A 19,557-nucleotide genomic window follows, 5' to 3' on the forward strand; every position below is an offset into this window, starting at 1 on the left:
TGCATGAAGTTTGTACCTTGTGGGCCTCCGTACAGAAGTAATTAGACTAACGTGATTTGCTTACTGCTCAAAGTCTGACTGGTCCTACTTCATTGCGTTTAAACTTCGTCCTGCTTCAGAAATGTTCTGGTTTCATCTGTTTTTGTCATCGATCCTGGTGTGCCAGGCTACAGTGTGTCCGTGTGAGAGACCGGAGCTATGTCAACAGATTCGCGAGGAGAGAGACTTTGAGGTAACGTTAGTAAAAAACGTCAGCTTGTTAAAAAGACGACAAAGCGACATAAGTCACCCAACGTGTTGTTGTTGAACCTCCACCTGCAGCATATTACTGATATAAGTATTTCAACATGTTCATCGCTTTAATGCTGCCGGTAATCACTTAGGGATTATCATTGTTAACGGAAAACAGGGTCATTATTGCACTGAAAATGTGAATCTATTCACGTTAAAACTCCCCTGTCACGTAGTATTAAAGTATTTTACTTTGATGTAGCATATGGCTATTCATTTTTTTTTTTTTTTACAGCATAATTCAAACTTGCAAACTTCCAACAATTTCTAGCATCCATACCTCCTATAATAGTTACAGAGCAGACTGAAAAAGTAAAAGAAAACATAAATAAAACATTTAGCTGTAAATGGAGTTTCTGCAGGGTGCTATTTTACAAATTATATCACAAACCTCTTACATATTGTTCATGACTTATAAAATTGGATCTTACAATGGAAGTCTATAAAATGCTATGCTTTGGATAGTGAGCAATGCATTAAACGGGCATCTTCGACTACAAAATCCCCAAGACCTTGAATTCATCGCAGTCTAGGCTTACATAAACTAATTGAAAAATTAAAAATGTGAGCTCTAGTTTTTGTTATAGGAACTGACTAAATAAAACATCCACACCCATTTCATGACCGAGGACTTTAAAAGTTAATGGGAAAAGGAGATACATTAACATTATATATAGTATGTATGTATGTATGTATGTATGTATGTATGTATGTATGTATGGGCTGGCAATAAGTAAAATTTGCTGAACGTTTCTACTGTTGTTTCTACTGTAACTTTCAAATTGTGACGCTGTTCCTCTTTTTATCCATGCAGCCTTGTCTGTGTTTGTTTTTATGGTCATGTGATATTTGACAAGGTTCCCTTTTTTGGGCACATTTGGCCTCTTGGACTTGAGTCTCATGTTGCCTTAATTCTCACATATCATAGTGGTAATTTAAAGACCTCTTTTGTAGCTGTACAATCATTGATCTTTAATATTTTATACTTGACAATACTTGTAATAGACCCCTCTCACAGGAGACAATTTGATTTGACAAACACTGTCACTCACTGGTATGGCTTACTCTTACTTACTCTTACATGGAGCTTTGAAGCAACAAAATCCTTTTTCAGGAATTATGTGGTGTTGTTGTTTGTTTTGTAAAATGTACGTGGTACATTATTTTTCACATATATAAAGTGAAACATTAAGCACTCAATTTTCTTCACAGGGTATCAGGGACATCTTCTTTATGCTGCTACTCTAACAAAAAAGTAAATTGTATTGTATAGTATTTTGATCATGTTTTTTTTTTTTCACTATGGAACCGTTTCCAAATGCTGGGTCAGCTGAAAGTGTGTCTGTAGTAACCAAAGAATAATGGCACAGGGTGTCAATGATGAATTGATTAGAACAATACTGACCTAACTCTGGTGAAAGGGATGTGATTAGGCTAGTTGTAAAATCAGTCTTTCTGTTTCATATTCATTTCATATGCCATCAGTAAAAAAGATGAATGGTCAGTCACCAGAGAATTAATCATATTTATTGAAAATGGCCATTTTCAACCATGAACTAATTATTTTAGCCCACTGTCAAGTACCAAGCATCCCTTGCATTTTTACTGTCAGGCCTTGTCAGACTATAGCATTAATAAATCAGTTTGGGTATCCTCTGGTAACTTGTCATGGACATTTTACATCTTTGACTCATTAAAAAAAAAATCAATAAATGAGCTGATCATGAAAATAATGGCTAACTATAGTCACTCTCTTCAGTCCTGCTTTATTTCTAACACTTTTCAGGATGTAAGTTATTGTTATTGTCTCTTACATATTTCCTTTTTGGGGGATGTATTAATAAATTAACAAATTGATGAAAAATAATTGTGGGACATTAACAGAGTATGAATAGGAGCGGTTACCCTTACAGTCATATGTCTGTGTGGTCCCTGTGTTTTTAGTTGTTTGTGTTTGATGTGGGTGGAAAGACATGGAAGTCTTACAACTGGAGCATGGTGACGACAGTGGCAACGTTTGGAAAATATGATGCTGAGCTCATGTGTTACGCTCACTCAAAAGGAGCACGAGTTGTACTTAAAGGTAGGATAACTTTCTTCACTATGGAATTAAATGATTTGTAGGCCCACCTGTCTGTAGAATGTGTCTCCAAATGCATCCTAAGTGACCACTTGTGGTCGGACTTCCCCGCTCTATATGCAAATAAACGTGTGTGTGTGTGTGTGTGTGTGTGTGTGTGTGTGTGTGTGTGTGTGTGTGTGTGTGTGTGTGTGTGTGTGTGTGTGTGTGTGTGTGTGTGTGTGTGTGTGTGTGTGTGTGTGTGTGTGTGTGTGTGTGTGTGTGTGTGTGTGTGTGTGTGTGTGTGTGTGTGTGTGTGTGTGTGTGTGTGTGTGTGTGTGCGTGTGCTCCTGCTGTCAACAGTTCATTGACCCATTGTCCTCTAAATTATGTCCATCTCCCTTTTTTGCATGTTGGTGGGAAAAGGTGACGTTCACCTCTCCTACATTGTGAATCAACATAACAGGACGGCGTGGATAAGAGAGAAGGTCAACTTGGCCAAGAGTCAATTTATGGATGGGATCAACATAGACATTGAACAAGCAGTAGACGAAGGCTCGCCAGAGTATTATGCTTTGACAGACCTGGTCAAAGAGACCACTGAGACCTTCCACAGGGAGATCCCAGGTTCCCAGGTAAACACAATGTTTTGACAAGGTTCTCAAGAAAATAAATTAATGAAGTCCTATTAGCCTTCCCTAACCTGCCTGGTCTCAGTGTTATATTTATGTTATCCCGTTCTCAAGGTCTCATTTGACGTTGCCTGGTCACCAAATTGTATTGACAAGCGCTGCTATGATTACGCTACCATCGCTGAATCCTGCGACCTGTTGTTTGTGATGTCCTATGATGAACAGAGCCAGATCATGGGGGACTGTATTGCAATGGCAAATGCCCCACTCTCTCAAACACTGAATGGTTTGTTGTCCAGTTGTTTAGTAATGAATGAGAATAAATCAGCTTGTCAATGCAGAACTACTCATCACCACTATATGAAATGCCTGTTACCTTTCTCTTAAGGTTATGCCCAGTTTTTGAGTCTGAAGATCGATCCAAAGAAGCTAGTGATGGGAGTGCCATGGTACGGCTATGACTACCCATGTCTCAACTTTTCCCAGGTAAGATATATTGATTTAAAAGATATACAGTCCAAATGTTGGTTGTTGAGTGTCTGGCAATCTATATTTTTTAGCCATGGTCCATAGAGAATGAATCAAACTGACTTTTCCTTTAGGGCTACAAGCCGGTTGACACTTGTGGTTTTAGGTGAAATATCTTAACTATTAGATGGATTGCAGTGAGATTTGGCACAGACTTTCATTTTTCATGATATTAACAAGTATGGTGATCCTTTTAACTTTTTATCTAGCGCCACGTTTTGGTCAAAGATTTGATTGATTGTAGTTAGCATTTAGTTGACAGCATGTCTGTGCAGCCCCACAGTTCCCCCTTAGCATACATAGCTGTAGAGTCTTGTCTTGTCCTTATTGTCAACAAATACCATAAAAAGACTGAAACTAACAATGAATTGATTCTAATAATAAGAATTGCCTGTGTAGCCAAACTTCAATGTTGCACTGGGTGAAATGTTCTTTCATTACCATGAATGTTTATTTTGAGTCAATCCCACATTTACCATACTGCTGCTGTAACAACCCGCTGGAGCAATAACTGTGTATTAATCCACAGCTCAAAATAGTCCCAGATGATGCATTATTTACCACTGTTTTTGTAATGTATAGTTCCTAGTCAATGCCTTTAGAAACAAATGGCTGAGAGTTAGAGACAGGGTAGGGAAGTCAGAAAGTATTGAGAGACAGACTAAGGCAGTGTGTTGGTACATTTATGGGATTTATTGTCAATAAGGAAACAAAATAACACAAGCCTTATGGTTTAATACATAATGTAAAGCACTTTAAATTGCCTTTGTGTATGAAATACAGTATGATACAAAAGCTGTATACAGTCTTTTCCCCGTGATTCATGATCTTAAGTTTTTTTTTGTTTTTTTTTAACATCCCGGGAAATGTCAGGGGGAAAAGGCAAACATGCTACTGCTATAATTTATTTACACATTACAATTGTGGCAGTATATCGTAAGTTGTTAAGTCTGAAATGTAAACACAGATATCCCTTAAAATCTTTTCCCATTACAGGAGGGAGTATGTTTTATAATTGAAGTTCCTTTCCGTGGAGCCCCCTGCAGTGATGCAGCTGGAACACAGAAAACCTACAAGTGGATCATGAAGCAGGTCAACAGCTCATTGTCCGGCAGGCTCTGGGACGACAAGCAGCAAGCTCCTTACTTCAATTACAAGGTATGTTATCTTTATTATATTGTTTAAGTCTTGATTCTGCTTTAATTTGCTAACTGTGTTTGGATTAGATGTTTTATTTGTTAGCAAAGCGGGCACCAATTTCATGGATTATTTGTCTTTTGCCAAGTTTGAGCTTGACTGACTTCACATCTTATAGTCCTGATAAATTAAGACTTGATTAAATCAGGCAAGCATTTCAGGCAAAGTTTATCCAGAGTCCCGGCATCCACCCAAGCTACCACAGTGTCAGTTCCCAAACAAAACAAATCACCCCTTCGAAACAGCCATACAACATTCCTGCTGAATGCCTTCTTGTTGGCTTTTGAAGTCTTCTCACATTACACCAAGATGTGAACTGTGTCATCAGTTCCCATTTTATTGTCTATCTATTAAAAAGTATTAAAAGTTGATCAATCAATTTAGCTGAAAAATTATTTAAGTCTTAAACGCCATTTTTCTTTCATGACTATACTATGACTTTTTATGAAATACTATACTATGACTTTTTTGATATACTATGACTTTTTGTGACCTACTATACCATGACTTTTTCATTACTTTTTAGTGACATACTATATTATGACTTTTTCATTACTTTTTATGACATACTATAATATGACTTTTTCATAGTTTTTTTATTAAATACTATACTATGACTTTTTCATGACATAATATACTTTGACTTTTTCATAGTATTTTATTACATACTATACTACCTGTACCTTCTTGCTGTGAGTCAACAGCGCTAACCATTGGGTCACCGTGCTGCTTTCATATACTGTGTATTTTTGTCAACATCCTATACTATGACTTTTTTTCGACATCCTATACTATGATGTTTTTGTGACATACTATACTTTATTGATTTGAACCCTGTACCTTCTTGCTGTGAGGCAACAGGGCTAACCACTAGGCCACGTGCTGCTTTCCTATACTATGAATTCTTTCCGACATACTATACAATTACTTTTTTTCAAATTTGTCGACATACTATACTATGACTTTTTTCAACATACTATACAATTACTTTTTTTTTCCAAATTTTCGACATACTATACTTGACTTTTTTTTTCAAAATATTCAATGTACTATACTATGACTTTTGTTCGACATAATATACTATCCCTTATTTTCAACATACTATACTATGACGTTTTTTGTGACACCGTGCTGCTTTCCTATACTATGAATGTTTTTGGACTTTTTAAAAAAAGATTTCGACAAACCCTGTACCTTCTTGCTGTGAGGCAATAGTGCTAACCATTGTGTTGTTTTCCTATACTATGACTTTTTTTTTCTAAATGTTCGACATACTATGACTTTTTTTTTTCTACATACTATACTTTGACTTTTTTCAACATACTATACTGTGACATTTTTTTCCGACATGCTATACTATGACTTTTTAGTCTACTATACTTTGTGGATTTGAACCCTGTACCTTCTTGCTGTGAGTCAACAGCGTTAACCATCGGGTCACCATGCTGCTTTCGTATACTGTGTATTTTTGTCGACATCCTATACTATGTTTTTTGTGACATACTATGTGGATTCGAACCCTGTACTTTTTTGCTGTGAGTCAACAGGGATAACCATTGGGCCACCGTGCTGCTTTCCTATACTATGAATTATTTTGGACTTTTAAAAAAAAAAAAATTCTATACTATGACTATTTTGTGACATACTATACTTTGTGGATTCAAACCCTGTACCTTCTTGCTGTGAGGCAACAGTGCTAACCGTTGGGCCATCGTGCTGTTTACCTATACTATGACTTTTTTTTTTTTTTTTTTTTTCAAAATTTTCAACATACTATACTATGACTTTTTTGTAACCTTTATTGACCTACTATATTGTGACTTTTTTTCAAAATTTTTGACATCCTATGACTTTTTTTCGACATGCTATACTATGACTTTTTTCAACATACTATACTATGACTTTTTTTTCAACCTACTATACTTTGTTGATTTGAACCCTGTACTTTCTTGCTGTGAGTCAACAGGGCTAACCACTAGGCCACCGTGCTGCTTTCCTATACTATGAATTTTTTCCGACATACTATAAAATTACTTTTTTTTTCAAAAATTTCGACATACTATACTTGACTTTTTTTTCAAAATATTCGATGTACTATACTATGACTTTTGTTCGACATAATATACTATCACTTTTTTTTGACATACTATACTATGAAGTTTTTTGTGACATACTATGTGGATTTGAACCCTGTACTTTCTTGCTGTGAGTTAACAGGGCAAACCATTGGGCCACCGTGCTGCTTTCCTATACTATGAATTATTTTGGACTTTTAAAAAAAAAAAAAATTCTATACTATGACTATTTTGTGACCTACTATACTTTGTGGATTCAAACCCTGTACCTTCTTGCTGTGAGGCAACAGTGCTAACCATTGGGCCATCGTGCTGTTTTCCTATACTATGACTTTTTTTTTTTTTTTTTTTTACACCAAGATGTGAACTGTGTCATCAGTTCCCATTTTATTGTCTATCTATTAAAAGTATTAAAATCAATTTAGTTCAAAAAGTATTTTAGTCTTAAACTCAATTTTCTTTCATGACTGTTAATGACATCCTATACTATGACTTTTTTGTAACCTTTATTGACCTACTATATTGTGACTTTTTTTCAAAATTTTTGACATCCTATACTATGTTTTTTTTCAACATGCTATATACTACAACATTTTTGTGACATACTCTACTATGTGGATTCAAACCCTGTACCTTCTTGCTGTGAGTCAACAGTGCTAAGCATTGGGCCACCGTGCTGCTTTTCTATACTATGTATTTTTTTCGACATACTATACTATGACTGTTATTCAAAATTCTCGACATACAGTACTATGACTTATTTTCAACATACTATGATTTTTTTTTCTTTTACATACTATACTATGACTGTTTTTCAACATACTATAACTTTTTTGGACATACTGTATATATGACTTTTTTTCGACATACAGTGGGTACGGAAGTATTCATCCGTCCATCCATCCATCCATCTTCGTCCGCTTATCCGGTGTCGGGTCGCGGGGGGAGCAGCTCCAGCAGGGGACCCCAAACTTCCCTTTCCCGAGCAACATTAACCAGCTCCGACTGGGGGATCCCGAGGCGTTCCCAGGCCAGGTTGGAGATATAATCCCTCCACCTAGTCCTGGGTCTTCCCCGAGGCCTCCTCCCAGCTGGACGTGCCTGGAACACCTCCCTAGGGAGGCGCCCAGGGGGCATCCTTACCAGATGCCCGAACCACCTCAACTGGCTCCTTTCGACACAAAGGAGCAGCGGCTCTACTCCGAGCTCCTCACGGATGACTGAGCTTCTCACCCTATCTCTAAGGGAGACGCCAGCCACCCTCCTGAGGAAACCCATTTCGCCGCTTGTACCCTGGATCTCGTTCTTTCGGTCATGACCCAGCCTTCATGACCATAGGTGAGGGTAGGAACGAAAACTGACCGGTAGATCGAGAGCTTTGCCTTCTGGCTCAGCTCTCTTTTCGTCACAACGGTGCGATAGATTGAATGCAATACCGCACCCGCTGCGCCGATTCTCCGACCAATCTCCCGCTCCATTGTCCCCTCACTCGCGAACAAAACCCCAAGGTACTTGAACTCCTTCACTTGGGGTAAGGACTCATTCCCTACCTGGAGAAGGCATTCCATCGGTTTTCTGCTGAGAACCATGGCCTCCGATTTAGAGGTGCTGATCCTCATCCCAACCGCTTCACACTCGGTTGGGAACCGATCCAGTGAGTGCTGAAGGTCGCAGGCCGATGATGCCATCAGGACCACATCATCTGCAAAGAGCAGCGATGAGATCCCCAGCCCACCAAACTGCAACCCCTCCCCACCCCGACTACGCCTCGATATCCTGTCCATAAATATTACAAACAGGATTGGTGACAAAGCGCAGCCCTGGCGGGACCCAACCCTCACCTGAAACGAGTCCGACTTACTACCGAGAACCCGGACACAGCTCTCCCTTTGGTCATACAGAGATTGGATGGCCCTGAGTAGAGACCCCCTCACCCCATACTCCCGCAGCACCTCCCACAGTATCTCCCGGGGGACCCGGTCATACGCCTTCTCCAAATCCACAAAACACATGTAGACCGGTTGGGCATACTCCCAGGCTTCCTCCAGGATCCTTGCGAGAGTGAAGAGCTGGTCCGTTGTTCCACGACCAGGACGGAATCCGCATTGTTCCTCCTCAACCCGAGGTTCGACTATTGGCCGAACCCTCCTTTCCAGCACCTTGGAGTAGACTTTACCAGGGAGGCTGAGAAGTGTGATACCCCTATAATTGGCACACACCCTCTGGTCCCCCTTTTAAAAAGGGAACCACCACCCCAGTCTGCCACTCCTTTGGCACCGTCCCAGACTTCCACGCAATGTTGAAGAGGCGTGTCAACCAGGACAGCCCCTCCACACCCAGAGCCTTGAGCATTTCTGGACGGATCTCATCAATCCCCGGGCTTTGCCACTGTGTAGTTGTTTGACTACATCAGTGACTTCCGCCTGGGAAATCGACGACAATCCCCCGTTATCCTCCAGCTCTGCCTCTAACATAGAGGGCGTATTAGTCGGATTCAGGAGTTCCTCAAAGTGCTCCTTCCACCGCCCTATTACCTCCTCAGTTGAGGTCAACAGTGTCCCATCCTTACTGTACACAGCTTGGATGGTTCCCCGCTTCCCCCTCCTGAGGTGGCGAACAGTTTTCCAGAAGCACTTTGGTGCCGACCGAAAGTCCTTCTCCATGTCTTCTCCAAACTTCTCCCACACCCGCTGCTTTGCCTCTTTCACGGCAGAGGCTGCAGCCCTTCGGGCCCTTCGGAAGTATTCAGACCCCTTTTTAAATTTCAGAAAAACTGAAATATCACATGGTCATAAGTATTCAGACCCAGAACTCTTCTTAGACCTGGCCGTTCAGCCAAACTGAGCAATCGTGGGAGAAGAGCCTTGGTGAGAGAGGTAAAGAAGAACCCAAAGATCACTGTGGCTGAGCTCCAGAGATGCAGTAGGGAGATGGGAGAAAGTTCCACAAAGTCAACTATCACTGCAGCCCTCCACCAGTCGGGGCTTTATGGCAGAGTGGCCCGACGGAAGCCTCTCCTCAGTGCAAGACATATGAAAGCCCGCATAGAATTTGCCAAAAAACACATGAAGGACTCTCAGACTATGAGAAATAAGATTCTCTGGTCTGATGAAACCAAGATTGAACTTTTTGGCGTTAATTCTAAGCGGTATGTCGGGAGAAAACCAGGCACTGCTCATCTCCTGCCCAATACAATCCCAACATGAATAGGCTATAATGTCTATAATTAGCAATAATAGGCTAATCAGTGTCGTAGGTAGCTTGGTAGCTCATTGGTAGATACATATCATGTCAACATTATAGTTATGTCAGATTCAGTAGATGTTAACATAACGCATGGCCCTCAGTTTCAGAAACTGTCCCACCAGGGAGCAACAGACCCCTCATCATCCTCTTTGGATTTGAGACAAGGTGAGCTTATATCAAAATTTAAAGCAAACCATGTTTAGCCATTTTGACTGAAAGGTGTTAAGTAACACTAACATCTTAGTGTGTTTTATTATATTAGGTTACAATTAGGATAAGAGGTTAAAATGTATCCTTCATAGAGAAAGATGATAGAGAACATCTGATTGAGGAGGATGGGAGTGAAGACAGCAGGGAGCACAAGTGTTGCTCTGAGCACAGTGTGGAAATGAGAGCTGAGGAACTGGAAAGTAGGCAGAGCAGTGTAGACCAGTTTTTGCCAGAGGATCCAGGACTATGGCGCCCAGGGCCCTGGCTGCAGGGACAGGACGACTGGTTGCAATTGAAGGAAAGAAGAATGTGGCCAAGTACAGAGCTATCCTGGAAGAAAACCTCATCCAGAGTGCGTTCACCATCCAACCTGACGGTACTGGAGAGGATCTGCAAGGAAGAATGGCCGAGGATCCCCAAATCCAGGTGTGAAAAACTTGTTGCATCATTCCTAAGAAGACTCATGGCTGTACTAGCTCAAAAGGGTACTTCTACTCAATACTGAGCAAAGGGTCTGAATACTTATGACCATGTGATATTTCAGTTTTTCTTTTTTAATTTGCAAAAATGTCTACATTTCTTTCTTTTTTTCTGTCAAGATGGGGTGCTGTACATTAACGAGAAATAAAATGAACTTTTTTGATTTTAGCAAATGGCTGCAATGAAACAGAGTGAAAAATGTAAAGGGGTCTGAATACTTTCCGTACCCACTGTTCAAAATTTTCGACATACTATAACCTTTTTGGACATACATATGACTTTTTTTTTTTTTTTTTTTTTTTGGACATGATATACTATGACTTATTTTCAACCTACTGTACTATGTGGATTCAAACCCTGTACCTTCTTGCTGTGAGTCAACAGCGCTAACCATTGGGTAACCGTGCTGCTTTCATATACTGTATATTTTTGTCGACATCCTATACTATGACTTTTTTTTTAAATGTTCAATGTACTATACTATGACTTTTTTTCCCGACATAATATACTATGATGTTTTTGTGACATACTATACTTCGTGGATTTAAACCCTGTACCTTATTGCTGTGAGGCAACAGGGCTAACCATTGGGCCACTGTGCTGCTTTCCTATACTATGAATTGTATTCGACATACTATACAATGACTTTTTTTCAAATTTGCATGCACCTTCCGGCATGGCGCCTGTGTTTGGCTTCGCCGCTGCTGCTGGTTGCTCGTCCCGTCTCGTTTTGTTTGTTTCCTGTGCTATATTGCTACTGAGTTTGTCAACAAATGTTGTGTCAACGGCGTGGGTGTACGATCGCCAAACACTGCTGATCCGATCCTCTATGGGGGAGTGCAGTGGTGGATGCACCTGGAGTGTTACGGGTGAGTTTATAGCCCCGTTTGTCTGTCCATCTGCATCGGCTGTTTGTATGCGGCATGGAGAGGGCCGTCGACCCTCTCATAAACGACAGAGGAAGCGAGGAAAAAGGGCAGGGAGACAAGTTCAGCTAAAAAAGCTCCGGAAGCTGGGGGTCTTTGACTATGACTCCAGGCCGTCATGTCTCCGCTCTGTCTTCCCAAACGCCCCCTGTGCTCCGGTCCGGGTGCCCTGGAGAAAACCTGCCTCTGGCCGCTGTGTGTGTTCCACCCAACACCTGCTTAAACAAATCATCCTTGGGCTCACTGCAAGTCGTACAGAATGCAGCAGCAAGACTTTTATCTAAGACCAGCAGGAGGTCTCACATTACTCCTGTGCTCAAGGCTCTTCACTGGCTACCGATTGGTTTTAGAGTGAATTTTAAAATTTTAACTATTACCTATAGAGCCTTACATGGCCAAGCGCCCTCGTACATCCAGGATCTACTGCACGCACACACTCCTGGTCGCTCTTTGAGGTCTTCAAGCCAGGAGCTCCTAATTGTTCCTAGAACACGTTTTAAAACAAGAGGTGATCGTGCATTTTCGGTGGTGGCCCCAGGGCTCTGGAACTCTCTCCCTTTAGCCTTGAGAGCGTTGGATTCTGTGGAAACCTTTAAAAAACACCTGAAGACTCATCTTTTTAGACAAGCATTTTTAGCCATATAGCTGTGTTGTCTTTGCTCTGTTTTTGTTTTACTGTAAAGCACTTTGTGACTCCTTTTGTCTGTGAAAGGTGCTATATAAATAAAGTTTACTTACTTACTTACTTACATACTATGACATGTATTTTCAAAATATTCGATGTACTATACTATGACTTTTTTTCAATATACTATACTATGACATTTTTGTGACAGACTATACTATGTGGATTCATACCCTGTACCTTCTTGCTGTGAGTCAACAGTGCTAACCATTGGGCTACCGTGCTGCTTTCCTATACTATGTCTTTTTTTTAGTTGATATTTTCAACATATTGTACTATGACTTTTTTTGAAATTTTTATGACATACTATACTTTGACTTTTTTCATGACATACTATACCATACTTTTTTATGACATACTATACTATGACTTTTTCATGACTTCTTTGTGACATACTATACTTTGATTTTTTTCATGACATACTGTATTTTTACTTTTTTTTAACATTCTATGACTTTATGACATACTATACGATGACTTTTTCATGACTTTTTTTATGACATACGATACGATGACTTTTTTATGGCATGCTATACTATGACTTTTTTCTTGTTTTTTTTTGACATACTATGACTTGTTAATGATTATTTTACAACATGCTATACTTTGACTTTGTTTTACAGTTTTTCTCAATTGTTTACACACTTTTGAAAGCATACCTTATATTCTCTGAACTCTACACATAAATCCAAAAAGACACGCATAAAAGGCACACCACACATCTCTCAATAGTGTTTCTAGTGGTTATGTACTGTATATTACTCTTCATAAAAAGCCCTTTCATTGCTTTATTCATTCTCTTGTGCTTTGTTGAACTTGAAGTTGCAATGAGGTCTTTAAAATGTATGGTCTCAAAAGGTATTACATTTAACTTCAGTATTCCTGTTTTTCCTCAGGACCAGAAAGGACAGATTCATCAGGTTTGGTATGATGACCCACAGAGTATTTGTCCCAAGGCAGAGTCGGTGAAATCTAAAGGTTTGAGGGGCATTGGCATGTGGAATGGCAACATCTTGGATTACAGAGATGAAGCGGTCGCCAGGCAGCAGTCCGCAATGATGTGGAATGCACTCTTGGGATGCTAGCTGGGATACACTTGACACCGCTGCAGAAATTTACATCACCCCTCCTGTTTGTTGCTAAGTCAATATATCCCTTTGTAGCAATAATGGGCTGTGGCTTCCCTCTGTTCAGGGATGCATACTTGCACTTCAGAGTTTATTGTGTTTTTTTATTGCTGTTGAATGTAGTTACATCTCAGACATTCCTCTGTGCAAACTGAAAAAGACAACCAAGACATCTTGTGATTGACCAATTTTAAACTTACTGAGATCTTTGCACTTTTATGCTTTTCATAAATAAAACCTTTTCTGATAAATCTGTAAATTATTGAAGTTATACATAACCAGTTAAACATTATATTTTTGCATTATTCCTAACTAGCTTAACCACCTGAGATATTCAAAAAGGTCAACAGTCATCAACATTGCAACCATATCAGATCACATCAAAAATAAAGTTATAATAAAATGCGGGAAAAGCAACCGCACAAAAATACAAAATGTGGGTACTAAAATAGTAAGACTTATAAATACAGATGCATACAATCAAACAAATCAACATCAACTGCTGTCCCAGCAAAGGTTTTATTCATTTCTACATGTACTTAATTAGATGGAGGTGCTTTGAACTTGCAGTCTGTCCCGTATGGTATTTCCAAAACACAGAGAGGATGTGGGACCAGGATGAGAGGACTGGCTCTTCTTCTGGGCCAGCTCAGCCTTCAGGGCCCTCAGCTCTGTGGCAGCCTGCTTTCTCAACTACACAGCATGAAAGAATAATATGGTTTGTTAATATAATACACCAGATGGTAAACAAGTTATTAGGCAGTGTTGGAATGTATCCAAATACATTTACTCAAGTAGTGTACTTAAGTACAAATTTGAGGTGCTTGTACTTCACTTTCCATTGTAAAAAGCTTTTTTTAATTCTAAATTTTAAAAAGGCAAATATTGTCCTTTTTACCTTACTACATTTGTCTGAAGGCTTTAGTTACTTCTCAGATTACAGTTTTTCATCCCCTTTCCTGTCCAGTGAAAACCACATATCTCCACATTTGCCGATTTTAAATGTTTGTAATAAATTGAAGGATGAAGTGTTCCTTTAAATTGTCCTACTTCATAAGATAAATAAACCCTCTTGGATCAGCTACAAAATGCATCATCACAAAGCTGAACACAGGGCTATTTTTCTGAGCTCATGATACGTGGTTCTTGCAGGACAGCGACGCAACATGATGATCTTATAGAATATGTTGCATTGCTGTAGCTTAAACAACCTAACAGTATATACAGTAAAGGAAGTTAAAATAGCACAACAGAATCATATAGTTAAACACTGACAGGGGACATTTTACTGCACTAAGAATACTTTTACTTTTGAGATGTTACGTAGATTTAACTAATACTTTTTTGTTTTGATTGCAGGACTTTTATCCGTAGTAAAGTATTTTCACAGTTTGGTATTAGTACTTGGATCTGAATACTTCTTCCACCCCTGGCTATTAGGCCATCAAGCCTGAACAAAGGCGCTCATTTAACATTAAAAGTAAAGATTTCAAATGTAGCATTCTTTTATTAGTTCAAATAATTATATATTTAATGTTAAAATATGCAGATTTTGCTCTGCAGTACTACTTATAATAAAGTGTCCTTTAAGTTATGTATGTAGAACATTTTATGGAATCATATCACTTTTCAGTGCATTTTAGAACACGTACAATATTTGTAGGATGTGTGTGCTATTTGCCCATTCTTTTCAAATAAGGCTCTTGACCAATTAGTTATCAACTTCCTTTGTTGCAGCTAAAGAAACATTTGGATAGATTAATATAACATCAGTTACCTTTATCTCTGTTACCAGCTTCATCTTGGCATCCTCTACCTTCCTCTTCAGGTTGTCAATCTCATGGCTCTCTGTCATGATCTGAATGATGAGCTCATTCTGAAATTCATGATTTTTCAATCAGTGACTGTTATGGGGGGAGGGGTTGTCGAGCTTCTAAATGTGTGTTTCAATTACTGCACTGGTGACATTTTTAGCCAACAAGCCCTTTAATAGACATTTCTTATAGCAGACATTTTGGCGTGTCATAGCAGGAAAGCCACAGGTGTTCCACTTTCAGGGCTTTGCTATTATGCATTGTTAATTCTACCTGTGCTTTCTGTGCTACAAGTTGAAATCTATGCTGTGAAAAAGGTATATTGGCAATTCAAAATATCACCGTGTATCCAATTGTATGCAATATTTAGACTCTACTAAAGAATAAGGTTATGAAATCTTATCTCTGAGAAATTATTCATCCAAATACATACTTTTATACCTTTTTAATATAAGTTCAAACAGACAATACAGCACATCAAATCTAGATAAATTCCATTTTACCTTTATGGAAGATCTGCCCTGTCGTCTTGGCTTCCCTCTGTTGTCTCTGGCCTGGAGCTGGTGCAACAGTTTGTTGTAAAATGTCTCCAACTCCTGTCGTAAGTTTCTCAGATTTTCCTCCAGTGGTGCTGTGGCCTTCTTGGTTTCAAAGTATTTCTTCTTCCAACTGTCACGTGCTTTACGTTGAAGAAAAACGCAGCAAAATTGAGTTTCTTTTGACAAATGTGTCCTTTGTATAGGAATACAAAATGTTCACTATTTTTATGTTATTGACAACTGCAATTAAAACAAGGGAAACGCTCTTCTGCAACTTAATATTAGCTATCAAGCAAAGCTTTTGTACTACAATATTTATCCTTAAATGTAGATACATTTTTGCTTTAAAACAGTAATCTGTAACCGGTTTGTTGAAGTACAGAAGGAACAAGTATGTTATGTTCTTGGGTTGACAGACTGCTGGCAAACTTAAGAACTTGTAATGACTCCTGATGCTTTTTTACTAGTAAGTTTTTTTACTACTAACACCAGGATCAGACTACACTAATAACCATAAGAGTATTTTGTTGCTCACCTTGGTTCCTGCGGTGTCGATTTTGAGCCAACAAATCTTTCCCCTTTCTTAGCAACTCTTGCCTTGTCCACTCCAGCTGCTTTCTCTCGTCCCTCACCAGCTTTATTTTCTCGATCAGTTCCTCTCCTAACAGAATCAGAAAATGTAATTTGTGTTAAAAAAAAGAATGATCATTAATCCTTGGTATGTGGCCAAAATGACAGCTTACTGTTTGTGTGAAAGTGAGTGACCACGGCCAAGTCTAGTCCTGAAGGAGGGGAGGTAAGCCCAACAGACCGAGACAACACAGCTGGTCTTTCTGTCACCTAAAAATAAGGAAGAAATACAACGTGAGGCCTCCTCATCTGAATAGATTTTAGTGGACTATATTCCTGTTCTTTGTTCACATCAAAGACCTCACACACTCCACTAGACCCACCTGCTGGCAGTGGATTTTAGACTAATCACTGCAACAAACAAACTCTGGCTTGTTTTCAATGCCCTGTAAAAATCCTTCAAGAGCAACCTTTCCCATAGGTTTATACTCATGAGGAAAGACTGAAGAAGACATACTGAGACATGTTTTAAAGTTGGCAAATATGTAATGCTATACATTACTCCACTTGTTGGTTTATTCCTGATGGACTTCAGTGCATGTACATCTTTTGGTTTCCCGAGCCTGCAAACAAACACACCGTTAGAGCAACCAGCAGTAGTTGTATAAGAAGAAAACAAGTGTGGCACTTGGTAATGCTGCACAGTACCCGTCTGTGAGGGAGAAGCCTGAATCTCTGTCCTCCATAGACTGGGCGACTCCTAAATCTCTGGCCGCTCTGTTCTGTCTGTGGTACTGTTTCTTCTTTCTGCATGTTTCTTTATTTTCTGGCGACTCCTTCACCTGAGCTGAATCAGCTTCGCACCCTTGTAAAGCGGTACATACAACAACATAAGAGCTTGGAAACTAGCTCAAAATGTCATTGCTAAGACACTTTGTGGCAGATGTACAAACCATTTCCACCATTGCAAAAAGTGCCAGGTTACCCATATTATAAAATGCCAATGTCATTTTTACATTTAAACAAATACAAATTTGTTATGCATCATTTTGTGGCTGTGTTCCTGTCCGTTTGCCTAAAATGGACTTTTTCGGAGAAGATTAGGATATTTTGTAGCATGATATACAAGACTGAATTGCCATTTTCTTTTTACATTTACTACAATGATATGAGTCACAAGATGAGTGACAAGATCTGTTCTAAAACATGGTGAATATCAGCAGCACACTACAGAAACATACACTTTCATCACATGGGATAACTGCACTGCAGTGTCATGCTGCAAATTTGTACAACTAGAGTAGACCGTGCATTCTTTGTTGCAGAGCAAAAGTTAATACATTGTAACTGTACTTTTACCTTTATTCTGTGAAACTTGCTGTGGGGCCCTTTGATTCAGAGGCTTCCTTGGGCAACATTCCTGCTCTGCCCACTCTAACTTGTTGGAAGAGATATTCTCCTCTTCATTTTCTGCTTCTGCCTCTGAAGAATTATAGCTCTGCTCCTCATCTTCCTCCTCCTCTTCAAGGCTGGGGGTGGGAGGTGGCTGATGGGAACACTGGGGGATAAGGGGGAATTTAACAGGCTCCTTTGTTCCTGCTGACAGGCTGCACGTCTTGGGAGGTTGGTAATAGGTCCGGTGGTCTGGAGAGCTGCTGCTGGTGTCTGGGCTGATAGACTGGGAGCAAACACTGCTGTCATTCTCCACAGTGGGCAGCAGGTAAAGCTCTGGCTGTGGGGCCTGCCGACAGGTAACAACAAGACATTCGTGGGGCTTAATTGGTAAATAATGGAGCAGAGTAAGTATTATTGACATCCATAGAGCAGCAGATACTGCTGAGCTACAAGGCTAACAAATAAATGATACCAGATTAAACAGTACATACAGAAAAATCCCTTAAATTCATATCCAAATGAATGGGAAAAATAGCAGTGTAATGGCATGACAACCAAAATTTTGAGAAAATGTAATATTTCCATGATGTATGAAACGAAAACAAAAAGAAAACTGTTAAATGCCAATATGGATTCTACATACATACGGTGGAGCAAAGGTTTTCACTTTCAGATCCCTCTCCTGTGTGCTCTTGACCTGTGATAGGAAAGAATTTGGTTGTTGTAAGAGGTATGGCAGTAAGAGTGCTCTCTCGCTCTCTCACCCCCCCCAAAATGTCTGCATTGTTTCTCAGTACTGTCTGCCCGGTGAAACAAAACCAGCTACAGAAAACCACAGTAAACAGCCAGCTGCACTCACCAGTGCCAAACTGCGCCCCACACATTTCAGGAAGGAGAATTTGTCGATGCTCCTCTCAGCACCAAGAAGAGCTCCCAGCTCGCTTCTCAGAGTTTTCAAGGTGATGTCAGGATAAACCCTGACATCACAGTAATGAAAAAGAGATTTTAGATTACTGAACTGTAACACACAACATATCATCATAACAGTATAACAGATCCGTTTTTCACAGTCCTTTTGCAATGTGACTGCACAGGAGAAACCCGGATAAAACTGTTTGTAAACTGGTTTCAGTAGATTATAGTTACCTGTTACAGTCTAAATGCTGTGAGAAAAAGAAATCTGGGGGAAAACTTCATTTTTGCTGGAATTTTGAATACCATAAACATATCAAGCTTTAAAAGCAATAAGGACACATTGGGAACGTCACAGTGCATTTACTCATGTTCTGCACTGTGAAAACTTTACTGACACTTTGAGCTGAGCATCTGGATATTGTGAGACGTTATCTTTTCACTCTACAAAATCTTAGAGATAAACATTGTACCTTTTACTTCAGCGTGTTTGTCTGACAGCTGTGGTTACTTTGCAGATTTAAAGACTGTACATGTGATCAATAATTGCTGATGAATTACCTAATGACATTTCCTGATAAATGTAACAATGCGGAGATCTGCATGTCTTTTAAATAACATTTTACAGCATATATATCTCAGCTTTTAGTGTTTTGAATCAAATTAAAAATGTCCAGCAGTTTCACCTGATAAAGCCGGCAGATATGAAGTTCTCTATGGCTTCAGCAGGGACTTTATTAAGCTTCATATTCCACTGGTCATCTGGCACATACAGCACATGGAGCTCCACGAACTAAAAACATAAAAACGGACATCAAGTATTAGTGTGCATATTGGCATCATAAGCGAGTTAGCCTACACGAAGACGTTT

The 19,557-nt window shown here is 39.5% G+C and overlaps 2 protein-coding genes across 3 annotated transcripts in view; one reads left to right on the plus strand and one right to left on the minus strand.

The window, feature by feature from the left end:
- ctbs (chitobiase, di-N-acetyl-) lies at positions 1–13,707 on the plus strand. The gene is made up of 7 exons (XM_028586820.1): positions 1–232; positions 2,236–2,374; positions 2,777–2,985; positions 3,097–3,268; positions 3,371–3,468; positions 4,507–4,668; positions 13,226–13,707. The coding sequence occupies exons 1-7, from the start codon at positions 122–124 to the stop codon at positions 13,412–13,414; spliced, it is 1,080 nt and encodes a 359-aa protein (XP_028442621.1). The 5' UTR covers positions 1–121; the 3' UTR covers positions 13,415–13,707.
- spata1 (spermatogenesis associated 1) overlaps positions 13,519–19,557 on the minus strand; it is a 7,726-nt gene continuing 1,687 nt past the window's right edge. Inside the window, exons 2-12 of one of the 2 annotated variants that reach the window (XM_028586817.1) lie at positions 19,373–19,479; positions 18,634–18,751; positions 18,418–18,471; positions 17,739–18,120; positions 17,088–17,244; positions 16,942–17,002; positions 16,553–16,649; positions 16,345–16,470; positions 15,774–15,949; positions 15,234–15,332; positions 13,519–14,149 (exon numbers count right to left, since the gene is read on the minus strand). In XM_028586817.1, the coding sequence (XP_028442618.1) occupies positions 14,000–14,149; positions 15,234–15,332; positions 15,774–15,949; positions 16,345–16,470; positions 16,553–16,649; positions 16,942–17,002; positions 17,088–17,244; positions 17,739–18,120; positions 18,418–18,471; positions 18,634–18,751; positions 19,373–19,479 (1,527 nt within the window). In that variant the 3' untranslated portion in view covers positions 13,519–13,999. Of the gene's footprint in view, positions 14,150–15,233; positions 15,333–15,773; positions 15,950–16,344; positions 16,471–16,552; positions 16,650–16,941; positions 17,003–17,087; positions 17,245–17,738; positions 18,121–18,417; positions 18,472–18,633; positions 18,752–19,372; positions 19,480–19,557 lie in introns of those variants that run through there. The other variant, XM_028586818.1, reaches the window with a different exon arrangement.

The sequence above is a fragment of the Perca flavescens genome, chromosome 9 (assembly GCF_004354835.1).
Source record: "Perca flavescens isolate YP-PL-M2 chromosome 9, PFLA_1.0, whole genome shotgun sequence".
Lineage (NCBI taxonomy): Eukaryota > Metazoa > Chordata > Actinopteri > Perciformes > Percidae > Perca > Perca flavescens.